This window comes from Jaculus jaculus, chromosome 18, assembly GCF_020740685.1.
Source record: "Jaculus jaculus isolate mJacJac1 chromosome 18, mJacJac1.mat.Y.cur, whole genome shotgun sequence".
In the NCBI taxonomy this organism is placed as follows: domain Eukaryota; kingdom Metazoa; phylum Chordata; class Mammalia; order Rodentia; family Dipodidae; genus Jaculus; species Jaculus jaculus.
In genome coordinates this window covers 49,555,890-49,578,329 of record NC_059119.1, presented here as the reverse complement: position 1 = coordinate 49,578,329, position 22,440 = coordinate 49,555,890, and the positions used below count along the sequence as shown (strand labels likewise).

General features: G+C 43.2%; 1 protein-coding gene across 4 annotated transcripts in view; it reads left to right on the top strand.

The window, feature by feature from the left end:
• Plekhh2 (pleckstrin homology, MyTH4 and FERM domain containing H2) overlaps nucleotides 1–22,440 on the top strand; it is a 132,008-nt gene that overhangs the window by 93,827 nt on the left and 15,741 nt on the right. For all 4 annotated transcript variants that reach the window (XM_045137439.1, XM_045137440.1, XM_045137438.1 and 1 more), the window contains exons 18-24: nucleotides 1,585–1,693; nucleotides 3,566–3,678; nucleotides 4,876–5,055; nucleotides 9,209–9,306; nucleotides 11,553–11,730; nucleotides 13,356–13,511; nucleotides 15,201–15,298. In XM_045137439.1, coding sequence (XP_044993374.1) covers nucleotides 1,585–1,693; nucleotides 3,566–3,678; nucleotides 4,876–5,055; nucleotides 9,209–9,306; nucleotides 11,553–11,730; nucleotides 13,356–13,511; nucleotides 15,201–15,298 — 932 coding nt within the window. The remainder of the gene's footprint in view (nucleotides 1–1,584; nucleotides 1,694–3,565; nucleotides 3,679–4,875; nucleotides 5,056–9,208; nucleotides 9,307–11,552; nucleotides 11,731–13,355; nucleotides 13,512–15,200; nucleotides 15,299–22,440) is intronic.

The window sequence follows — 22,440 nt, the reverse complement described above, 5'->3', positions numbered from 1 at the left end:
AATTTGAGAGACAGACAGACACAGAGAGAATGGGTGTACTAGGGCCTCTAGCCACGGCAAACAAACACCAGACACATGCGCCACCTTGTGCATGTGGCTTACATGGGTCCCAGGGAATTGAACCTGGGTCGTCAGGTTTCACAGGCAAGTGCTTTAACTGTTCAGCTGTCTCTCCAGCCCTGTTACAATATTTTTTTTTAATCTAAGAAATGAATAGCATTCTAAATGTACAAATTGATTAAATAAATGATTTGCCTATATAGTCGAACAGCCACTGCAATCAACTTTTTAATAAGAATTTCTAGTAATAAAGGTATGCTTGTACTGACTATATTAGTAAAATTCAGAGATTATAATTATGTGATTTAGCATGTCAGTATAAAATTTAGTCTGCACATTTGTCTTTACCAAGGATATAAAAGACCAGTATTTATCTTTAGAGAGTGAAAAAAAAAATGTGTGAATTATTTTTTCTCTTTTAGTTTTTAAATTTCCTCAGTAATCAGTACTACATTTTATTTCAGGGATAAGATTTTAAATTGCATTTAACTTATTGTATTTCTTAAAAGAATTTTAAGTAGTTGTACTTATTCCTGACATTTTTGTGTATGTAGTGCTGTGGTGTGGTGTGGTGTGTTGTGGTGGTGGTGGTGTGTGTGTATGGTGTGTGCGTGTGTGTGGTGTATACATGTTTATGTGCAAATGTTCACACTTGTGCACATACAGAGAGGAGGTGAGAGGAGAATTAGGTGTCTCTTTTTCATATCACTCATCCGCGTATATTCTTCAGATGGAGGTGAAGTTTCCAGGCGCCCCAATGATTCTGTGACCTCTGCTCCCCATGGGACTGGGGTTACAGATGTGCTTACGTCTGCAGCAGGCACTCCACCCCCATTGAGCCCTCTCTCCAGCCCTTTGTTCTAGGCTCTCAACATGGATTCCGCCTTTATTTTATTGTGCTTTTCTAAACATGCGTAGAAAACAATGGAAGTGTGAAAAACAGCAGCTCTCCTCGGGTGTCTGGCTTCTGGTTTTAAATAACTAAAAGGCAGAGACAGGGGAGTTTTCTAGAACCTCGCAGTGACCACAGAAAAGACAAGAGCAGAGTGAGATTAACAGAGACCCCCCCCCCCCCGCCTCAAGTGACGTGTGTGTGTGTGTGTGTGTGTGTGTGTGTGTGTGTGTGTGTTCATGTGTGGGGCCTCCTGTTTATTACTTACAAATTAAATAAGATGGCTCTTTTAGGAGTCTTCTACTACTTTTTTAAATATTTTACTCATTTTTATTTATTTATTTGAGAATGACAGAAAGAGAAAAAAGCAGAGAGAGAGAGAGAGAGAATAGGCACACCAGGGCCTCCAGCCACTGGAAACGAACTCCAGATGCGTGCACCCCTTGTGCATCTGGCTAACATGGGTCCTGGGAAATCGAGCCTCGAACCGGGGTCCTTAAGCTTCACAGGCAAGCGCTTAACTGCTAAGCCATCTCTTCAACCCTCCACTATTATTTTTGCAAGGTTTTTTTTTTCTTAATATCAAAAATGTATCTTGACTGACATTTTTATTAATATCTTCTGCTTTGAAGGACACTTGGCTGTATCACCTGACTGTTGCAGCCGGAAGTAACAATGTCAGTGTTGGATCTGAATTTGAACAACTTGTTTGCAAGCTGCTAAATATAGAAGGGGAACCTTGTAAGTTCATAGCGTAAAGGGGGGTGTAGAGCTCATGAAGTGGCCCCAACCCCTCAGTCTAATGGCGTTAATCACCTTGTTTCTCTGCATAGTGCCCTTGCCGTCCTTGGCTTTGCTGGTTGTGGGCTAGAACTCTTTGGGGTTCTCAGGTCCCAGAAACACCACCATTCTCCATCGCAGCATGCTCTGTTGCCCGCTTCTGCCCTTGCTCATGTTGCTCCCCTGCTGGGACACCTCCCCTGCAGCCCTCGCCAAGGGGGTGAAGTCCTGGTGGCCTCAGGACCGTGCCCAGGACAGCATCTGGCTCCGAAAAGACACTAAAGCAGTGAAAATTAAGTCCCGATTCACTGCCCCATCTAACTTACATCACATTTGTGACTTTGCCTTGGATTTTTTTTTTTTTTTTTTCGAGGTAGAATCTCACTCTGGCCCAGGCTGACCTGGAATTCACTTTGTAGTCTCAGGGTGGCCTCGAACATATGGCGATCCTCCTACCTCTGCCTCCCCCTGCGTTCTGGGATTAAAGGCATGCGCCACCACGCCGGCTAGGATTAATCTTTACAGCTGAGGTGTATCAGTTGCTTTTCTTATTGCTGGGACCAAAATAACCATCAAGTTAGGCACTTTTCCTTTTTCTTTGGTCCAGGACCCCCAACCCATGGGATAATGACAATCAAGAATTACCATCGCAGAAGCATAAGGTTTTCCCATTAAAATTCTAGATGCTCTTCTCTGTTTTACAAACGTACAGCGACCACATGGAACTCACAGCGCCCAGCGCACAGGATTTAAGCAGTAGCGGGAGTGGAAGCCACGGCCTTGGGCATGTGCTAGAGAGAGGGCTGGACCACTGAGCTGTCTCCCGGGCCTCTGAGCAGTAATTTAATCAGTGTTGGATATCAGGAGTGTCTCCATGGGCCTCTTTTGTTTTCACATCTCCACCTATTCAGCTTTTCTCTAGATCATTCCCCTGCTTCTTCTAATGCAAAATCATCTCCCTGCTGACGTCACAGTTAAGCACCGTGGTGGTGCTCCAGTAGACTTCCTGGAGCCCACTGACTTGGGGCCAAATTCGTCTATGTTTACTTTATCCAGGGCAGAAACATGATAATTGCCTGATAACTAAAATAAAGTAGCGTTGCTGAGAGTTTTTCTTGTCCCTGGTGACAAAACTTGTGAGCCTTAATGACCTCATTTCTTTGTAATATTATTTTTTTAATTTTTTTGTTCATTTTATTTATTTATTTGAGAGTGACAGAGAAAGAGGTAGATAGAGAGAGAGAGAGAGAGAAAATGAACTCCAGACGTGTGCGCCACCTTGTGCATCTGGCTAACATGGGTCCTGGGGAATCAAGCCTCGAACCGGGGTCCTTAGGCTTCACAGGCAAGCACTTAACCGCTAAGCCATCTCTCCAGCCCTGACCTCATTTCTAAAGGGTCAGTCTGACGGTAGGACAAAGGAAGTGTAGCAGACAGCTTCAGGTTCGCTAAGATGAACTTCCAGACCAGGCACAGTTATGGAGGAAGGGATTTATTGAAGCTTACGGATCCAGAGGAAGTTCCATAATGGCAGAAGAAGCTGGCCTGCCTTCACAGGACCAAACACAGACAGAGAAGCACAAGCCAAAAGCCAAAAGCCACACAGCACAGCACACTTCAGGAACTCCAGCTAGGCACACTTTGCATATCTTTAGATTGAAATTGGAAACCCACCACCACACCTTAAGATCCGCCCAGTGACACTGCCTCCAGCCAGGTGGCTGCAGATGCAAACTACAAACTAATAAAACACTGGATATATTGGGGCCATCTGTCCAAACCACCACAAGGAGTGAGTCACTGCATTCTGTTCACATGTCTTTCTGTGCTTAGCTTCCCAGATATGGAGACACCCCACCTTGTGTCACAGCAAAGAGGGGATCCTGTCCCCTCTGACCACACTCCCTTCTGAAGCCCTGCAGACAGAAGCAATTAAGTTATTCAAGGTACGTCCGCTATATGCTGGTAAGTACCTGAATCGAATTGAAAAAAATAATAATAATTTGATTCTAAAATTTCACTGCCAGTGAGAAAACTCAAACTGTGACAATGAGTGTTATTAAGCAAATTGGTGGATGCAAGAGCTCTGCCCCCTGGAGCCACTCCTTGGCCACTCAGAGTTCTCTCTTGAAGAACATGAGGACTGGTCTTCACCAGGAAGCTCCTGTGCCTCAGGAAAGTAGAGAGAAACAGGAACATTTTCTTGCCTTTTTCTTTCTTTAATTTTGCAGCAAGCTCAACAAACTGGCCTTTTTTTTTTAATTAAAAAAAATTATTTATTTGTTTATTTGAGAGCGACAGACACAGAGAGAAAGACAGATAGAGGAAGAGAGAGAGAATGGGCGCGCCAGGGCCTCCAGCCTCTGCAAATGAACTCCAGATGCGTGCGCCCCTTTGTGCATCTGGCTAACGTGGGTTCTGGGGAATCGAGCCTCGAACCGGGATCCTTAGGCTTCACAGACAAGCGCTTAACTGCTAAGCCATCTCTCCAGCCCAAGCTGGCCTTTTTTTTACGTGAGACATTGAGAAAGAGAGAGAGAGAGAGACCATTGGTGCACCAGGGCCTTCAGCCACTGCAATCTAACTCCAGCTGCAGGCGCCCCCTTGTGTACATGGGAGACCTTGTGCGCTTCTGTCACTGTGTCATCTGGCTTATGTGGGACCTAGAGAGTAGAACATGAGTCCTTAGGCTTCACTGGCAAGTGCCTTAACCGCTAAGCCATCTCTTCAGCTTAGGAACAGTTTTTTTGAGGAAGATGGTGAAAAGGTATTTAAAAGATACAAATGGCACTTTTAGAAATGAAAGTGTAGTGGCTAAAATGAAGAAAAGAACGGGTGGCACTGACTGGCATTTTGAAGCTCTGTTATTAAGTACACAAGTGTTTATGAGTGTTGTGTTTTCCAGATGCACTGACCCCTGACCACTATAAACTGGCCCTCTTTATTTCTGACAAAACTCTTTGCTCTCAAATCTACTTTGTCTACTATTATTGTACCCTCTGCAGATTTCTTTTGATTAGAATTCTGATCATATATCTTTTTCATCATTTCAAACAAAATCTACTGCTGAAAATAGAATCGGTACAATTCACGGAGAGTCGCATCATTTCTCACCTTGAGACTATCTTCTTTGTTTAATTTAGACCTGCCAGCTTTTCATTAATGCAGCCGTTGACTCCCCTGCGATTGATTACCACATATCTCTAGCACAGAGCGCTCTGCAGATCTGCCTGACGCATCCTGAGCTACAGAATGAAATTTGCTGCCAGCTTATTAAGCAGACGAGGCGAAGACAGGCCCAGAACCAGGCAGGACCGTTGCAGGTACATATTGAGAGATGTGCACACAGTTTAAACGCTGTCTTCCCCACTGTAGGAGTGACGCGCCCTCACCATAGGCATCTGGAAAATACAGAAAGTGTGAAGGAAAATATCTATCATATATGTATGTATGTTTATGTGTGTGTGTGTGTATATATATATATATATATATGTATGTATATATTTTTTTTTGTTTGTTTTTTGTTTTTGTTTTTGTTTTTGTTTTTGAGGTAGGGTCTCACTCTAGCCCAGGCTGACCTGGTAGTCACTATGGAGTCTCAGGGTGGCCTCGAACTCACAGCAATCCTCCTACCTCTGCCTCCCAAGTGCTGGGATTAAAGGCGTGCGCCACCACACCCGACTCTATTAATATTTTGATGTATAACATTCTCATTTCTTTATATATATATATATGTTTGTATCTTGTATATGTGTGTTTACATTTATACACATGTAAGTTTTCATACTACCTGAGTTGCAGTGTGTTTATTACTTTTTTTTTCTGTATGTTTTATTTATTTGAAAGAGAGAAAAAGAGGCAGATAGAGAGAATGGGTGTGCAAGGGCCTCTAGCCACTGCAAACAAACTCCAGATGCATGGGCGACCTTTGCATCTGGCTTTACATGGATAGTGGGGAATTGAACCTAAGTCCTTTGACTTTGCTGGCAAGCACCTTTACCACTAAGCCATCTCTCCAGCCCTATTACTTGGTCACATTAATATCAGTTACAGTGAATTCAAGTTTTCCTATAATAAATACTTCCACATTGTGCCTTTTATTTTTTTAATTTTTTTGTTTATTTAATTTATTTATTTGAGAGCTACACACAGAGAGAGAAAGAGGCAGAAAGAGAGAGAGAGAGAGAATGGGCACACCAGGGCTTCAACCACTGCAAATGAACTCCAGACACATGCACCCCCTTGTGCATCTGGCTAATGTGGGTCGTGAGGAATTGAGCCTTGAACCAGGGTCGTTAGGCTTCACAGGCAAGCACTTAACCACTAAGCCATCTCTCCAGCCCCACATTGTGCTTTTTAAGTGAAACCCAGCACACATAGTGAATTCCTTCCATCCTATTTCTCTAATTACCCTTGTATATTCAGCAGTATGCAGTGTAATCCTTTCATAATTATGTATAAGAGTAGCATTTCACTATTAATGTGGGATACATTTCTTTTTTAATTTAATTTATTTATTTGAGAGAGAAAAAATAGGCACACCAGGGCATCTGGCCACTGCAAACAAACTCCAGATGCATGTGCCAACTTGTGCATCTGGCTTATGAGGGTAATGAGGAATTGAACCTGAGTCCTTAGGGTTCACGGGCAAGCACCTTAATCACTAAACCATCTCTTCAGCCCTGCATTTCTTTAACTGCTGGCATAGTTAATTTTTTACAGGTGTTTTGTAATCATTTGTGTTTAATGAGTGCCTGCTTTTTATCTTTGATTATTCTGTTCACTCCCTGTTAACCTCAGTTCAAAACAGGTATTTCTTATCCTGGTTGCAGGACTCATTAAAATTTTTTCACTCATAACCTTTCTCACCAGAGAAAATTTACACCATTCTGGGTATATAGGTCTATAAAACAAGTATGTAAATCAAACATTTGCTGATATGATAGTAAAGCATCCTAAAATTTATTCTTAAACAACTATTTGCTATCATATACTTTTGCCATTTACTAAAGATGAAAGCAAATTTTCATACTAGTGAAGCAGCTGTGCTTATTTATTTTACATAAAGAATTAAGTCTTGGGGCTGGGAAGTTGGTAGATCATGGGCTTGTCTCACACTCCTGAGAACCAGAGTTCACATTCCCCAGCATCCACACACGGTTCACACCTATGATGCCAGCGCATAGGAGGTGGAGGCTGGGCCTCTCCAGGGCAAGCTGGCCAGCTAGACTGGCCGAGTGGGCCAGCTCCCGGCTCCAGTGAGAGATCTGCCCTCTAAAATCAAGAGGAGCACAATTGAGGAAGATGCCCGATGTCACCCTCTGGCCTCCACAAACATGCACACGTACACCCACACATGTGTGCCGGCACCCATACACAGCACATGTTGAGAAAAAGCTCAATCTTTTCAGAGTTGGTTAACATTTTTATGTTCTGATGGTCAGTCCTGATAACACTGCTTCACATAAGCATGTAGTGTAAGATAGCAGAAATATTTTTAGGGTCATTTAGGAAATTGTTGAAAATCCTGACCTCATCTCAAACCCAAGATTCATTAAATGATTTTTTTTAATGGAATTCCAGGCAGTAACGGATGGTACTTAAAATATATATATATGTCATTTACTATTTATTTATTTGAGAGAGAGAGAGGGAAAGAAAGAGAAACAGATAGAGAAAGACAGAAAGTGGGCACACCAGGGCCTTTTAGCCATGGCATACGAACTCCAGATACGTGTGCCACCTTGTGCATTGTCTTACAATGGGCCCTGGGGAATCAAACCTGGGTCCTTAGGCTGTGCAGGCAAGTGCCTTAACTGCTAAACCATCTCTCCAGCCCACACATAAGTAATTTTTAAGAGCAAACACAGTACTACCAAAGATTATTTTTTGTTTATTTTTATATTTGAGAGCGACCGAGAGAGAAAGAGGCAGAGAGAGAGAGAATGGGCGCGCCAGGGCCTCCAGCCACTGCAAACGAACTCCAGACGCGTGCGCCCCCTTGTGCATCTGGCTAAATTGGGTCCTGGGGAATCAAGCCTTGAACCAGGGTCCTTAGGCTTCACAGGCAAGCGCTTAACCGCTAAGCCATCTCTCTAGCCTGCAAAGATATTTTTTGATTCTTGTATGCTGAGGAATGATGTAGGAAAATATTAAAAGATCTCCCAAGATCACTTGCAGCTGAAGGGAGGGCAGGAAGGAAAAATGGCAGGAATCCCAAGTGAGGGTCTTGTGACCGTCCTGTCCCCTGGTCCATCTACTAGGGAATATCATTAGCTCTATCACTCCTGCCACAGATCTAGCTGTCATTCAAGGCATTCTCTACTCTAAGATGACATCACGTTATGCTGAGAGGGAAAAATGCCATGCAACACTAAAGATAACCTTTGTTAGTATTTTCATACTTTGAATTTTTAAAAATATTTTTGTTCATTTTTATTTATTTATTTGAGAGCAACAGACAGAGAGAGAAAGAGGCAGGTAGAAAGAGAGAGAGAGAGAATGGGCGCGCCAAGGCTTCCAGCCACTGCAAACGAACTCCAGATGCATGTGCCCCCTTGTGCATCTGGCTAACATGGGTCCTGGGGAACCAAGCCTCGAAATGGGGTCCTTAGGCTTCACAGGCAAGCGCTTAACCAGCCCCTGAATTTTTGTTGTTTTTTTTTTTTTGAGGTAGAATCTTGCTCTAGCCCAGGCTGACCTGGATGAAATTCACTGTGTAGTCTCAGGCTGGCCAGAAACTCACAGCGATCCTCCTACCTCAGCCTTCCAAATGCGTGGATCAAAGGCATTCACCACCATTCCCAGCTATACTTTGCTTTGAGTATGTATAAATGTGTGTCTGTGTTTAAGTGGGTTTTTTTTTAAATTTTTTATTTATTTATTTGAGAGCGACAGACACAGAGAGAAAGACAGATAGAGGGAGAGAGAGAGAATGGGCGCGCCAGGGCTTCCAGCCTCTGCAAACGAACTCCAGACGCGTGCGCCCCCTTGTGCATCTGGCTAACGTGGGACCTGGGGAACCGAGCCTTGAACCGGGGTCCTTAGGCTTCACAGGCAAGCGCTTAACCGCTAAGCCATCTCTCCAGCCCAAGTGGGTTTTTGTATATATGATTTTTAACTGTTTTGCATTCCACTTTCTCCGAGTCTAAGTTTCAGTGAATAACTGATTACGCAGATGAACCAAAAAGAGTGAAGTCTGTGGTGATGGCATGCGTGTTATCGAAAGCACTGCCAAATCTATTGATACCTCATTGTAGGCAGTAGAAACAACCAGTAGATCCTGCACTGGACCCCGTATAGAACTTGTTTAATGCTTTCATTATTGTGTAAATGCTCCAAGAAAACGTGAAATAAAGCAAACCATTTTGGGGTGGAGAGAATTGACATCAGCCCGTTGCTCTCTGCCCCTCCCCGCTTAAGGCACACTGCTCCCATGTGACTGGCACGGTCTCTAATACTCTTCTCTCTGCCCAGGGCTGGCAGCTCTTGGCGCTCTGTGTCGGGCTCTTCCTTCCCCATCATCCCTTCCTGTGGCTCCTCCGGCTTCATCTAAAGAGGAACGCAGATCCCAGGTGTGCAGATCACTAGCCAGGGGCACTGTCTGCGTGGCCTCGAAGGCAGACAGGAAACCATAAGTATTGAATAACTTGCCAGGTACATTTTCAGAAGGACGTGTGAACCAGATACCGGGGCAGGCAGTCTTCATGATCACTGACATAGAGCTTGGGAAGTATTGCCTTGGTGATGATAAGTGACCCCTTCAGGCCGGCAGCTCAGAGCTCCGAACCTACGAAGAACGCTTATAAGCCTGCCTGTATTCCAGCATCTTGGCACAAACAGCTGCTCCTTCCACAAAAGCAGCTGTTTTGCTTTCTTAATTTGTTCTACTACTGTGTTTATCCACGTGGAGTTCGTTCATGTGAAAGACTTCCCTATAGCCTGTCTTCCTTTTATAACTGTATTTGAATTACTTCAGAATTTTTACTCCTTTGTAAAACATACTAAAAATCCAACTCCCAAAAGGCTTTTTCTAGAAAGGGACGAAGGGCAGTTAGCCCAGTTTACTCAGGTTCATTTTTATCCACCAATGTTGGGTGTTATTTTATTTGCTTGTCTCTCTGGCACTAGGGATCAACCCCAGAAACTTCTGCATGCTAGGCAAGCAATTAAATTATATCCCCCATCCCAAGAGCTTCATGTTAGGCACCTAGAATAGACTTTGTGACTAGCACAAATGTGCACAGCAGAACCAAGAGCAACTCGTAACAACTGGAAAATTCCCTGCAGTTAATAATATATTCTAGGGTGCCTGTGACCAAGGTCTTGTGACTACAATTGCAGTCACTAAGGAGACCCCTGAAAAGAGTGACACTATTCGGTCTATTTAGAAAGTAGTTTAATGTAAATATACTTAGATATGTTATCAATCTGCTTTTTATAAACAAAAATTACATGCAATTTTTATTTTATTTATTTGAGAGCAACAGACAGAGAGAGAAAGAGGAAGGGAGAGAGAGAGAGAGAGAGAGAATGGGCACACCAGGGCCTCCAGCCACGCATGCACACCCTTGTGCATCTGGCTAACGTGGGTCCTGGGGAATTGAGCCTCGAACCGGGGTCCTTAGGCTTCACAGGCAAGCGCTTAACTGCTAAGCCACCTCTCTAGCCCTACATACAATTTTTATGTAATATCCAAATGAGGTCAGAGAAAAATCCACCTTAATGGTTTTGCTTAATGCATTTTTAACAAGTGCATATCTTACAGGATAAAGAAGGAATGTACTTTTATTTTTGTGCAAAGAGGCTTTCTTTTTTTTTTCTTACCTTGCTTAACAGTGAAATATTAACCTACATGCTCTTCAAAAAGAGAATTCTGGATTCTGAGCAGTTGGGGTGGTAGCTTAGAGATGGAGTTCAGGCTTAGCATGCAGGAGGCCTTGAGTTCAATGCCCAACATTACAACATAAAACAGAAACAAAAAACAAGAACCCTGTTGCATCATATTTTTTTCTTACACTGGAGTATTCTTTTTTTTAAAGATTTATTTTATTGATTTATTAGAGACAGAGAGAGAGAGAGAAAGTGAGAATGGATGCACCAGGGCCTCTAGCCACTGCAAATGAACTCCAGACACATGTATCACATGTGCATCTGGCTTACGTGGGACGTGGAGAATTGAACCTGGGTCCTTAGGCTTCACAGGCAAGTGCCTTAACCGCTAAGCCATCTCTCCAGCCCTGGAGTATTCTTTTTTTAAACTTTTAACTTTATTTTTATTTATTTATTTGAGAGTGACAGATTGAGAGAGAAAGAAGCAGATATATAGAGAGAATGGGTATGCCAGGGCCTCCAGCCACTGCAAACAAACTCCAGGCGCGTGCATCCCTTGTGCATCTGGCTAATGTGGGTCCTGGGAAATCCAGCCTCTAACCAGGGTCCTCAGGCTTCACAGGCAAGCACTTAACTGCTAAGCCATCTCTTCAGCCCCCCTGGAGTATTCTTTATACGATTATTTTCTCTAGACTTTTTAATATAACTATATATGGACTATTATAACTGTTAATTTAAAATTCAGTTTGTAGAATAGAGAAAGATGGAAAAAAACTTTGTTGGGATGTTAGTTGTCAAAGAAAAGAAACTGGATTGTGGGGGAAAAAATACAACAGTTGAATAGTGTCACTTGGAAAGAAGAATTACTGTGAAAGTTAGCGTCCTAGGTTCCAGCAATAAAGAAGGGGAGTTTTCTTAGTGGTTAGATGCATTAGATTATCTTCATTAAATTCATTATTAGCCTTTTATCTTACCTTTTGTGTCACAGGACAGAATTTGGAAAATATGCCATTTACTGCCAGCGATGTGTAGAAAGAACCCAACAAAACGGGGATCGGGAGGCAAGACCCTCGAGGATGGAAATTCTTTCAACCCTCCTGCGGAACCCTTACCACCATTCCTTGCCTTTCAGCATACCTGTGCACTTCATGAATGGGATATATCAGGTGAGTCTGCCTGTCACCCTAGGGAAGGCATGCTGAGCCATGGGTGGCCTCAGGGAAGTTGAAGAGACCTGCCTGACTTAGTCAGCAGCAGCCAGTGAGAAAACTGCAAGATCACATCTACCAAAACAGCCGAGTTTTGCAACCATTTTGCCAAGAGAGAGAGAGAGACAGATACTAAAACAAATTCGTACTGAACAAATCAAAAACCCTTTGGTCCTGCTAGGTAAGGCAGTGATGACTAACACTGAGTATATAGCCCTGCCCGTCTCTTTTAGAAACTTCAGAGCTCAGGAATTACCTGGGCACACGCCCCCAGGCTTCCCACTGCTCCAACTTGGATGCTCATTATTTTATTATTTGTTTTGTTTTTGTTTTTCCTGAAGTAACATGACTTGTTACCACCAGGTAGCCAAAGCTTTTCACCCACAGAACGCAGGCTCTTCCTAGTAAAGAAATAAACATTACACACACAAAGATGCTCATTTACTTAGACACAACTCCCATTTATTCTCTTTCATTTGCATAACGATTACACATTGGGCTATACTTCTTGGATTACTTGTGTTTGTTTGTTTTTCTGGGGTGGGCTCTCACTCTAGCCCAAGCCAATCTGGAATTCACTATGTGGTCTTAGGTTGGCCTCAATCGGGTAATGATCGTCCTACCTCTGCCTCCTGGGTGCTGGGATTCAAGGTGCGCACCACCACACCTGGCTCTTGGTTTACTTCTAGTGGGTAAACATAATATCTCAGGTATTTGCAGCTGTGGAGTGGTCTTGAGGTTTTAAATTCATGTCTGTTGGCTAAAGCTAGTATTGATAAATTCTTATAGCAAACTGACTGCTGAAGTAGCCGATAGAGAGAGAGAGAGAGAGAGAGAGAGAGAGGGAGGGAGGGAGGGAGGGAGGAAGGGAGGGAGGGAGAGAATGGGCACACCTGGACCTTTAGCTGCTGCCAACAAACCAGACACATGCACCCCCTTTTGGCAGATGGGCGACATTGCATGCTTGAGCCACTGTGTCTGGCTATGTGGGACCTGGAGATGTGTGCATTAGTTCTTAGGCTTTGCAGGCAAGCATCTTAACCACTAAGATATCTTTCCAGCCCAGCCTGGTTAATTCTGTCTATCAGAGTTTTAAGAGAAATAGCTAAAGAACCCAGAGAAATGTGTTTCCCCTAAAATCTATTTGAAAAGCACATGCTTTTTAAGGGCCGGGCATGGTGGTGCACACCTTTAATCCCAGCACTCGGGAGGCAGAGGTAGGAGGATCGCCATGAGTTCAAGGCCACCCTGAGACTACATAGTGAATTCTAGGTCAGCCTGGGCCACAGTGAGACCCTACCTCAAAAAAATAAAAAAAGTATATGCTTTTTATTTATTTATTTGAAGAGAAAGAAAGAGGCAGATAGATAAAGAGAGAGAGAGGATGGGCAGGCCAGGATATCTAGTCACTGCAAACAAACTCCAGATGCATGTGCTACCTTGTGCGTCTGGCTTCTGTGGGTCCTGGGAATCAAACCTGAGTCTTTGGGCTTCAAAGGCAGGCAAGCGCCTTAACTGCTAAGCCATATCTCCAGCCCTGAGTACACTTTTTTTATTGAGAATGTTTTGCTGTTTCTGTCTAGGTAGTTGGGTTTGATGCATCCACCACAGTGGAAGAGTTTTTGAATACTCTGAACCAGGACACCGGGATGAGGAAGCCAGCCCAGTCTGGATTTGCGTTGTTCACCGATGATCCTTCTGGCAGAGACCTCGAGCATTGTCTCCAAGGCAACATCAAGGTGACAAATACCAAAACTAGCTACTTGCAAGTTTAGTTCAGGAATTTTCCAAATATTTAAGCAATCTGATCTTCACAATTAAAAAAAAAAGTTGGAAAAAAAAGTTGGGTCTGTAATGGCTTAGTGGTTAAGGTACTTGCCTTCAAATCCAAAGGACCCCCATTTAAGTCCCCAGGACCCACATAAGCCAGGTAGCGCACGCATCTGAAGTTCATTTATAGCAGCTGGAGGCCCTGGCACACCCATTCTATTCCTATCTGTCTCTTCCTCTCTCTCTCTCTCTTTCTCACTCTCTTTCTCTCTTAAATAAATAAATAAATAGAATGTTTTTAAAAAATATTTTTAGAAACTAAGTTTCAGGATTTTGGCAAAGCTGTAGAATTTTTAATATCCAATCTGTGCACCTATCTGCTCTTTGTTGAAAGATGAAAAAGAAATATAATGGTAATAATGCTCTAAATACTAGGGGAGTAAGAATGAGGATGTGTGGAAGCTTTGAAAAGCTTGGCTTTACTCTCTGTTTTTCCCATTCTTCCATCAATATTGTGCAACTGTTTTCAGAGTTCCAAGTGTTGGACTGGTCCCATGTAGAATACAGGGAGACCAGCCGTGACTTCTTCTGCAGTGAGCTTGTAGTCTTCTTAGGGAAGAACAAAGGTGTACTCCAGTGACCTTGGCTAACACTGAAGTGGCAATGCTTTGAGAAGGCTGTGACCTTCGCACAGGGCTAAATCTCAGCATTAAGAGCTAGGGAGTGTCTGAACTACATCTAAAGGATGGGTAGAAAATAGACCTATGGAAAAAACTTTAAGATATTTTTTTTTCATTTTTTTAAATTTATTTATTTGAGAGCAACAGACACAGAGAGAAAGACAGAGAGAGGGAGAGAGAGAGAATGGGCGCGCCAGGGCCTCCAGCCTCTGCAAACGAACTCCAGACGCGTGCGCCCCCTTGTGCATCTGGCTAACGTGGGACCTGGGGAACCAAGCCTCGAACCGGGGTCCTTAGGCTTCACAGGCAAGCGCTTAACCGCTAAGCCATCTCTCCAGCCCAAACTTTAAGATATTTTACACAATCTTTTGCACTTTGTCATAAAATGACTCCAATGAAGTTTTCCGTAGAGTGAGTGCAACAATTAGAAATTAAAAAACAAAAAAATCATTAAACCACAAGAGACCTTAGAGAAACAGTCTACTTATTTTGCAAATGAGGAACCAGCAGTCTACAGGGGGCAAAAGATTTCCCCTAAACTGAACATCTAGAACTAGGTCTAGAACTTTCCTTGGCTTGTGATTTAGATTTCCTAGGTATAATTTGCTATTACAACCTTTGTAAATTTAGAAGGTGAAAAAAAATTGCCCCTTCAGTGACCACATCATGAACAAAAAAAAATCTCTGGAATCTTCTTGTTTCTAGTCTTGTGCCATCTTGCATTCCTTTCTGAGAAAAAAAAAACAACATTCATGGACACAGTCCAGAGTTAATGTGTGTCCAAAAGGCAAGTGAACCAAAGAACAATGCATAATTAAATCCTAAGCTCAGAGCTACACAGAAACAAATGAAATTCTTCATGCCTTTGGTTTGCTCATATTAATTGAAAAGTTTCAATCTATAGGTATGCCTGTTTGTAAAAAAAAAAAGTTCATCTTTAAAAGTCCTGTGAATCTCAGCTCTTTGCTTCCTTTCTAGATTTGTGACATTATTTCTAAATGGGAACAAGCTTCCAAAGAACAGCAACCTGGGAAATGTGAGGGCACAAGGACTGTTCGTTTAACTTACAAAAACAGGTACGGAGTACTGAATCCAAATGCCAGAGCATGGAAATACAATTGTGTTCCAATCATGCCCCTACAATTTGTAGTTTCATGCTAACTAGCCTTGAAAGTTGTCATATTTACTTGTGTGTTTTTCTATAAATGATAACTCTGTTTTGTAGGAAGAATGAACTAAAAAAAATTGTTTCTAATCTCATTGTTTCATAGTTTATCTCTCTCTCTCTCTCTCTCTCTCTCTCTCTCTGTGTGTGTGTGTGTGTTTACTGCATTTCAGCTACAAGCCAGACATTTAGCTATAGGCTCTGGTAAAACATTAATTAAAAGAGATATAGGGCTGGACATATGGCTTAGTGGCTAAAGCGCTTGCCTGCAAACCCTAAGGAACCAGGTTTGATTCCCCAAAACCCACATAAACCAGATGCACAATGTAGCACATGCATCTGGAGTTTATTATCAGTGGCTAGAGGCTCTGGCACATGCATTCTTTTCTCTCTCTCAAACTAAATAAATATATTTTTTAAAAAGAGATATAGGGGCTGGAGAGATGCCTTAGTGGTTAAGGTGCTTGCCTGCAAAGCCAAAGGATCCCAGATGGAGTCTCCAGGACCCACGTAAGCCAGATGCACAAGGGGACACATGCATCTAAAATTTATTTGCAGTGGGTGGAGGCCCTGGCATGCCCATTGTCTCTCTCTGTCTACCTCTTTCTCTCTCAAATAAATAAATAAAATATATTTTAAATTTTTTTGGTTTATTTTTATTTATTTATTTGAGAGTGACAGACAGAGAAAGAGGCAGATAGAGAGAGAGGGAATGGGCGCGCCAGGGCTTCCAGCCACTGCAAACAAACTCCAGACATGTATGCCCCCTTGTGCATCTAGCTAATGTGGGTCCTGGGGAACCGAGCCTCGAACCAGGGTCCTTAGGCTTCACAGGCAAGCGCTTAACCACTACGCCATCTCTCCAGCCCTAAAATATATTTTAAAATGAGATACAGACCTACTTGTTGATCTTTTATAACTTCCAGAGTAGTGAGGCGGAGGATGGTTAAATGTATATTCACCCTCACGGATATAGAGTTCAGAGGGAAGACTGAGGTACCATGAAAACATCTAGTGTGCACCCTGACCCGAACATGAGATGTCCAGAGGCTTCTCTGAGAACGTGGTGCTCATGCTAACATTAGAGAAGGGTGGATTGGGATTTGGAACTTCAAAATGTTGCTGAAAAGATGGTCAGAGGGTCTGTGGAGGGAGGCTGCACAGCCTCTTTTAGGAATTGAGAAAACGCCAATAGAGCACACATCTTCACAACAGATGAATTATTGCACATTTTTGGCATGTGGTCACAATTTTTCTCTCTTTTTTTAAAATCTTTTTTAATTTATTTATTTGAGAGTGACAGACACAGAGAGAAAGACAGATAGAGGGAGAGAGAGAGAATGGGCGCGCCAGGGCTTCCAGCCTCTGCAAACGAACTCCAGACGCATGCGCCCCCTTGTGCATCTGGCTAACATGGGACCTGGGGAACCGAGCCTTGAACCGGGGTCCTTAGGCTTCACAGGCAAGCGCTTAACCGCTAAGCCATCTCTCCAGCCCTTTTCTCTCTTTTTAAAAACATTTTCTTTTCTGCCATGTATTAGCAGAAAGTGGTACTTAGCCGACTAGCTCACATTAACTACCAGGAATAAAGATATTTGTCTGGTTTTATTTGAACCTTATAGCTCATAAATTAATCTATAAAATATCAGGCCAAGAGCCTGCTGGAATTATTGGCATTGTGTTGAATTCTTTTAGAAGACTGCTTTTGGAAGATGTTCAGAGACTTGGAATGTCAGAAGTTAAGGTGTTGTATAACATGACAGCCTTTAACGTGGTTTGGTATTTCTTTTCCTAATAATTTATTCTTCAGAAATACCCACATAAGTGGAAAGAGTATTGCAATATGGCCCAGGATCTTCTTCTCATATTTTTTTAATTTATTTGAAAAAGCATGAGCAAGAAAGAGACAGACACACAGTGAGAGGGAAAGAATGGATATACCAGGGCCTCCAGCTGCTGCAAACAAACTTCAGACACATGCACCACCTTGTGCATCTGGCTTACGTGGGTCCTGGGGAATCAAACCGAGGTCCCTTGGCTTTGTAGGCAAACGCCGTAACCACTAACCCATCTTTCCAGCCCTCATATTTTTTATACTAGTGAAAAATTAGGGGAGGACTTACATATTCATCAATAGGAAAATGGCCGAATTAAAATGTACTCATAGTTTGGATCGCTCTTCTCACCTCCTCAGCCACTAAGAAAAATCTCTGCCTGAGCTGATTCTACAGTGTGAATCAGTGTTGGTTAAGAACCATTAGAGCCTCTTTAAGCAGGAGCTCATGAACTGTATGATCTGCCCAGGCTTCTGAAAGCAAGGTGACTCTCAAGTGTGCGTATCCAGGGTTTTAGGTTGTATCTTCTAGAGTAGCTGTGGATACAGTTCAGTTGGTAGAGCATTTTCATTGAATGCATGAGACTCTGGATTGGATCTCTAGCAACATGCACCCAAGGCATAGATTCCTGGATTTCGGCAACATTGTGTAGATAGTGGAAGGGGAACGGGCACTGCTCCCAGGGAAACCTGCTTCCACTGATGGCAACCTTCATCTGTGGCCCTTTAGTGATCAGCAAGAGCACCAGAGTGGACCGTCCAGGTGATGGTTTTAGTTCTGTTTAGTACTGGAGCAGTAGTTCTTTAAGTGTGGGCCCAGGACCAATAGCCTCAGATCTCATGGAAATATGTTAAGATTGACAATTGTGTAATGAATAGGCCCCTAGTTCAGATTTGCTGCATTGGACTTTCTGGAGTCAAATCCCCAGGAGTCTGTATTTCGAAAGTTCTCCAGATAATTAATTGTTCCACACCTAAGTTTGGAGAAGGATCCATCTGAAGCTTCGTGGTGAAGCTTCCCCATTGTTGTTCTCTTCGTGGAAGACCTTAGCTCCTAGAACACACCAGTCACGTGTGCTTAGGGAGAATTTCAGGAAATTCCATTTGGCTTTAGAACCAAGTGGAAAGACCTCCATTTCTATTTTTTTTAATTTTTTTTTTTGGTTTATTTTTATTTATTTATTTGAGAGCAACAGAGAATGAGGCAGAGAGAGAGAGAGAATGGGCGCACCAGGGCCTCCAGCCACTGCAGACGAATTCCAGATGCGTGCGCCCCCTTGTGCATCTGGCTAACGTGGGTGATGGGAAATCAAGCCTCGAAACAGGGTCCTTAGGCTTCACAGGCAAGCGCTTAACCGCTAAGCCATCTCTCCAGCCCAAGACCTCCATTTCTAACACTATTCCTAATATCTAGTATTTTGCCTTGTGAATGTTGAATGTACACTAATTCTGGTTATGGTGGCTATATCTGGAATGAAAAAAATTTCAGTGAGATGGATGAAGGTGGTCTGGAAGCTCTATAGATAAGAATAATGTTCTAAGTCTGCATACCACTAGAAAGGACTGAGAGAGAGGCAAATTAACACGAGTGACTACCTTGTCTAACCAAGAAAGAAAAGAAAAAATCCACCTCAACTGAGAGGTTTCATTTTTTAAAATATTTTATTTACTTATTTGAGAGAGAGGCAGATAGAGAGAATGGGACGCCACCACCTCCAGCCACTGAAAACAAACTCCAGACACATGAGTCACTTTGTGCATCTGGCTTCACGTGGGTACTGGGGAATCAAACCTGGGTCCTTTAGCTTTGCTGGCAATGGCCTTAACCGCTAATCCATCTGCCCAGGCCAGATGTTTAATTGTTTGATTATTATTATTACTTATTCTGAGAGTGAACAAATGGGCACACCAGGGCTTTCAGCTGCTGCAAATGAACTCCAGACATGTGCGCCCCCTCGTGCGCATGTGTGACATTGCGCGTTTGCGTCCCTTTGCCTCTGGCTACTTGGAACCTGGAGATTCAAACATGAGTTCGTAAGGCTTTGCAGGCAAGTGCCTTAACCACTAAGCCATCTCTACAACCCCAGAGGTTTAATTTTTTTTTTAATTTTTATTTATTTATTTGAGAGCGACAGAGAGAAAGACAGATAGAGGGAGAGAGAGAGAATGGGCGCGCCAGGGCTTCCAGCCACTGCAAACGAACTCCAGACGCGTGCACCCCCTTGTGCATCTGGCTAACGTGGGACCTGGGGAACCGAGCCTCAAACCGGGGTCCTTAGGCTTCACAGGCAAGTGCTTAACCACTAAGCCATCTCTCCAGAAGTCTGAAACGGCTGGAAAGGTACAGCTATGAGAAAGGGCATTTTTTCTAAATGTGACTGTGCTTTACACACACACACACACACACACATATATATCTTAGACAATGAGCCCTGATATTTCCAGTCACTCAGTCAGGAGGGAAACTGTCTGTGACCTGTCTCTCAGCCAAGGATTTGAGTCTTACTCGGCCAAATAGAACTGTAATAAACACAACTAAAATACCAGTTCTCCTTCATCATGGAATTTTGCACTTATATTTAGCAAGTTATAGAATTTTAATTATTGAGATTAAGGGATTAAAGATCTAATTAATAGGCTTTGAGCTCCCTCTCACACTCAGCGATTTGGATACTAGTGTTTGAATTCTGCTCATATTAAAGCTTCATGTGGTTTTCTTACTGCATACTTGAAATTGCAAAAGTCAAGTGATGTTTTTAACAAAACAAATCTGGCAGAAGGGCTTTCCTTGCAGGGAACAACTCTTTCCTCCCCTCCTTGGAAATCCAAGATTATTTTCAGAAGTGCTTTGTAGTTGTTATTTTCTGGCACACAGTTTAAGATCCCCATCCCAGTCGTTTTTAGCCAACCATGAACACCTGCATCCATTGGCACACGAGTCAGAAGGATCCGGACAGGCTGTCAGGCCCGACCCATGTCTTCCCCTCACTTCTCACACCTCAAAGATTCCAGAAGCAAGTTAGAATCAGCCCCTCTTTCTCCCTCCCTTCCCTCTCTCCCTTCTCTCTTTTCTGGACAGGGTCTTCTGCAGCCCAGACTGGCCTCAAACGTGCTTTCCTCCTGCCTTGACATCCCAAGCATCAGGATCATAGGCTCCATGGTTTGGTTTGTCAGACTTCTTGGTCATCTTCGTGACTGATGTCTTCATCACTCCTGAAGCCTTGCCTAGCTGTTGCAGCCCAGGCTGCTTCCCCGGGGGTTCTAGCCAGCGCTTCCTACAACACCATATCCCTGCCCTGCACATGCCTAGCATTGTTTTCCTTGCTGTGCTTAAGGGGCACGTCTTCTCCTTCTCAAGTTCCCTCTCACTGCTACGCTGGGAATGATAGAAACCCCGTTTCAGTTTTCTTTCCTATAACCGTCTGAATACTTGCTTCTTTTTCTAGATGTATTACATTCAAGCTTATAATCAGAGCCTTCCAGAGCTGGAGAGGTGGCTTAGCAGTTAAGGCACTTGACTGCAAAGTCAAAGGACCCAGGTTCAATTCTCCAGGACCCACATAAGCCAGATGTACAAGGTGGCACATGTGTTTGGAGTTCGTTTGCAGTGGCTGGAGGACCCAGCATGCTCTCTCTCTCGAATAGATAAATAAAAATTTAAAAAAAAAAAAAAAGAGCCAGGGCTGGAGAGATGACTTAGTGATTAAGGCACTTGCCTGCAAAGCCAAAGGACCCAGATTTGATTCCCCAGGACCCATGTAAGCCAGATGTACAAAATGGCACATGCATCTGGAGTTTGTTTGCAGTGGCTAGATGCCCTTTCATGCCCATTCTCTTTCTCTCTCTCTCTCTCCCTGCCTCTTTCCCTCTCTCTCAAATAAATAAATAAAAATAATTTCTTTTTAAATAAAAAAGAGCCAAAGATGCACAAGGTGGCACATGTATCTGGAGTTCATTTGCAGTGGCTGGAGGCCCTAGCGCACCCATTCTCTCTCTCTCTCTCTTTCTCTAATAAATAAATAATAAATTAAAAATAAATGAAATAAAAATATTTAAAAAAATTAAAAATAAATTTAAAAGAGAGCCAAATGTGGTGACACACACGTTTAATCCTAGCACTCAGGAGGCAGAAGTTGGAGGATCACTGTGAGTTGGAGGTCACCCCGAAACTACATAGTGAATTTCAGGTCAGCCTGGATTAGTGTAAAACCCTACCCTGAAAAACCAAAAAAAAAAAAATCCTTCCAGTGCTAACACTTTACTCAATCCTAGTGGATCATGGGAATAAATGGCACACAGTCACACAGTTCCGGTGTTAGTTACTAATCACTGTGACTAAATATCTAATGGGAAACAGCGTAAGGGAGAAAAGGGCTGATTTTGGCTTTTGGTGCATGGTTGAGGAAGGCGCAGCAGCAAGAACCCGGCTGGTCAGACTGCAACAGGAAGCGGAGAGCAAACAGGAAGTGGGGCGGGGATATCAAACCTCAGGGCCCACCCCAGTGACCCATTTCCTCCTCAAACGGTCTGTGCCACCAGCTGGAGATGCAAGGATTCAAATTCATACCCCAACCAGTGAGGAAAACCAGTTTAGGTGCAAAAATCCAAGCCTGCCAGAAAGGGTGGGGTTTCATTTTCGACCTAATTTTCTTTGTTTTATATCACCTTGCAAATATATCATTTTGAATTTAGGATCTATTTCTGTTGTCCAGCTACATTCTCCTACCACCTTAACAATTCTGCATTTAAAAATTTTTTTTGTTTATTTTTATTTATTTGAGAGCAACAGAGAGAAGGAGGCAGAGAGAGAAAGAGAGGGAGGGAGGGAGAGATGGAGGGAAAGAATGGGCGCGCCAGGGTCTCCAGCTACTGCAAATGAACTCCAGATGCATGCACCCCCTTGTGCATCTGGCTAACGTGGGTACTGGGGAATTGAGCCTTGAACCGGGGTCCTTAGGCTTCACAGGCAAGCGCTTTACCACTAAGCCATCTCTCCAGCCCCAATTATGCAATTTTGTCTTCATATATGTGTGTGTGTGTGTGTGTATACATATGGCTGTCAGTAAAACATGGGAGTTATAGTTGATTTAATTTTTTTTTTGATTTAGAGAGAATTGATGTGCCAGGGCCTCAGCCACTGCAATTGAACTCCAGATACTTGCGCCACCTATTGGTCATGCGCGACCTTGCACTCGCCTCGCCTTTGTGCTTATATGGAG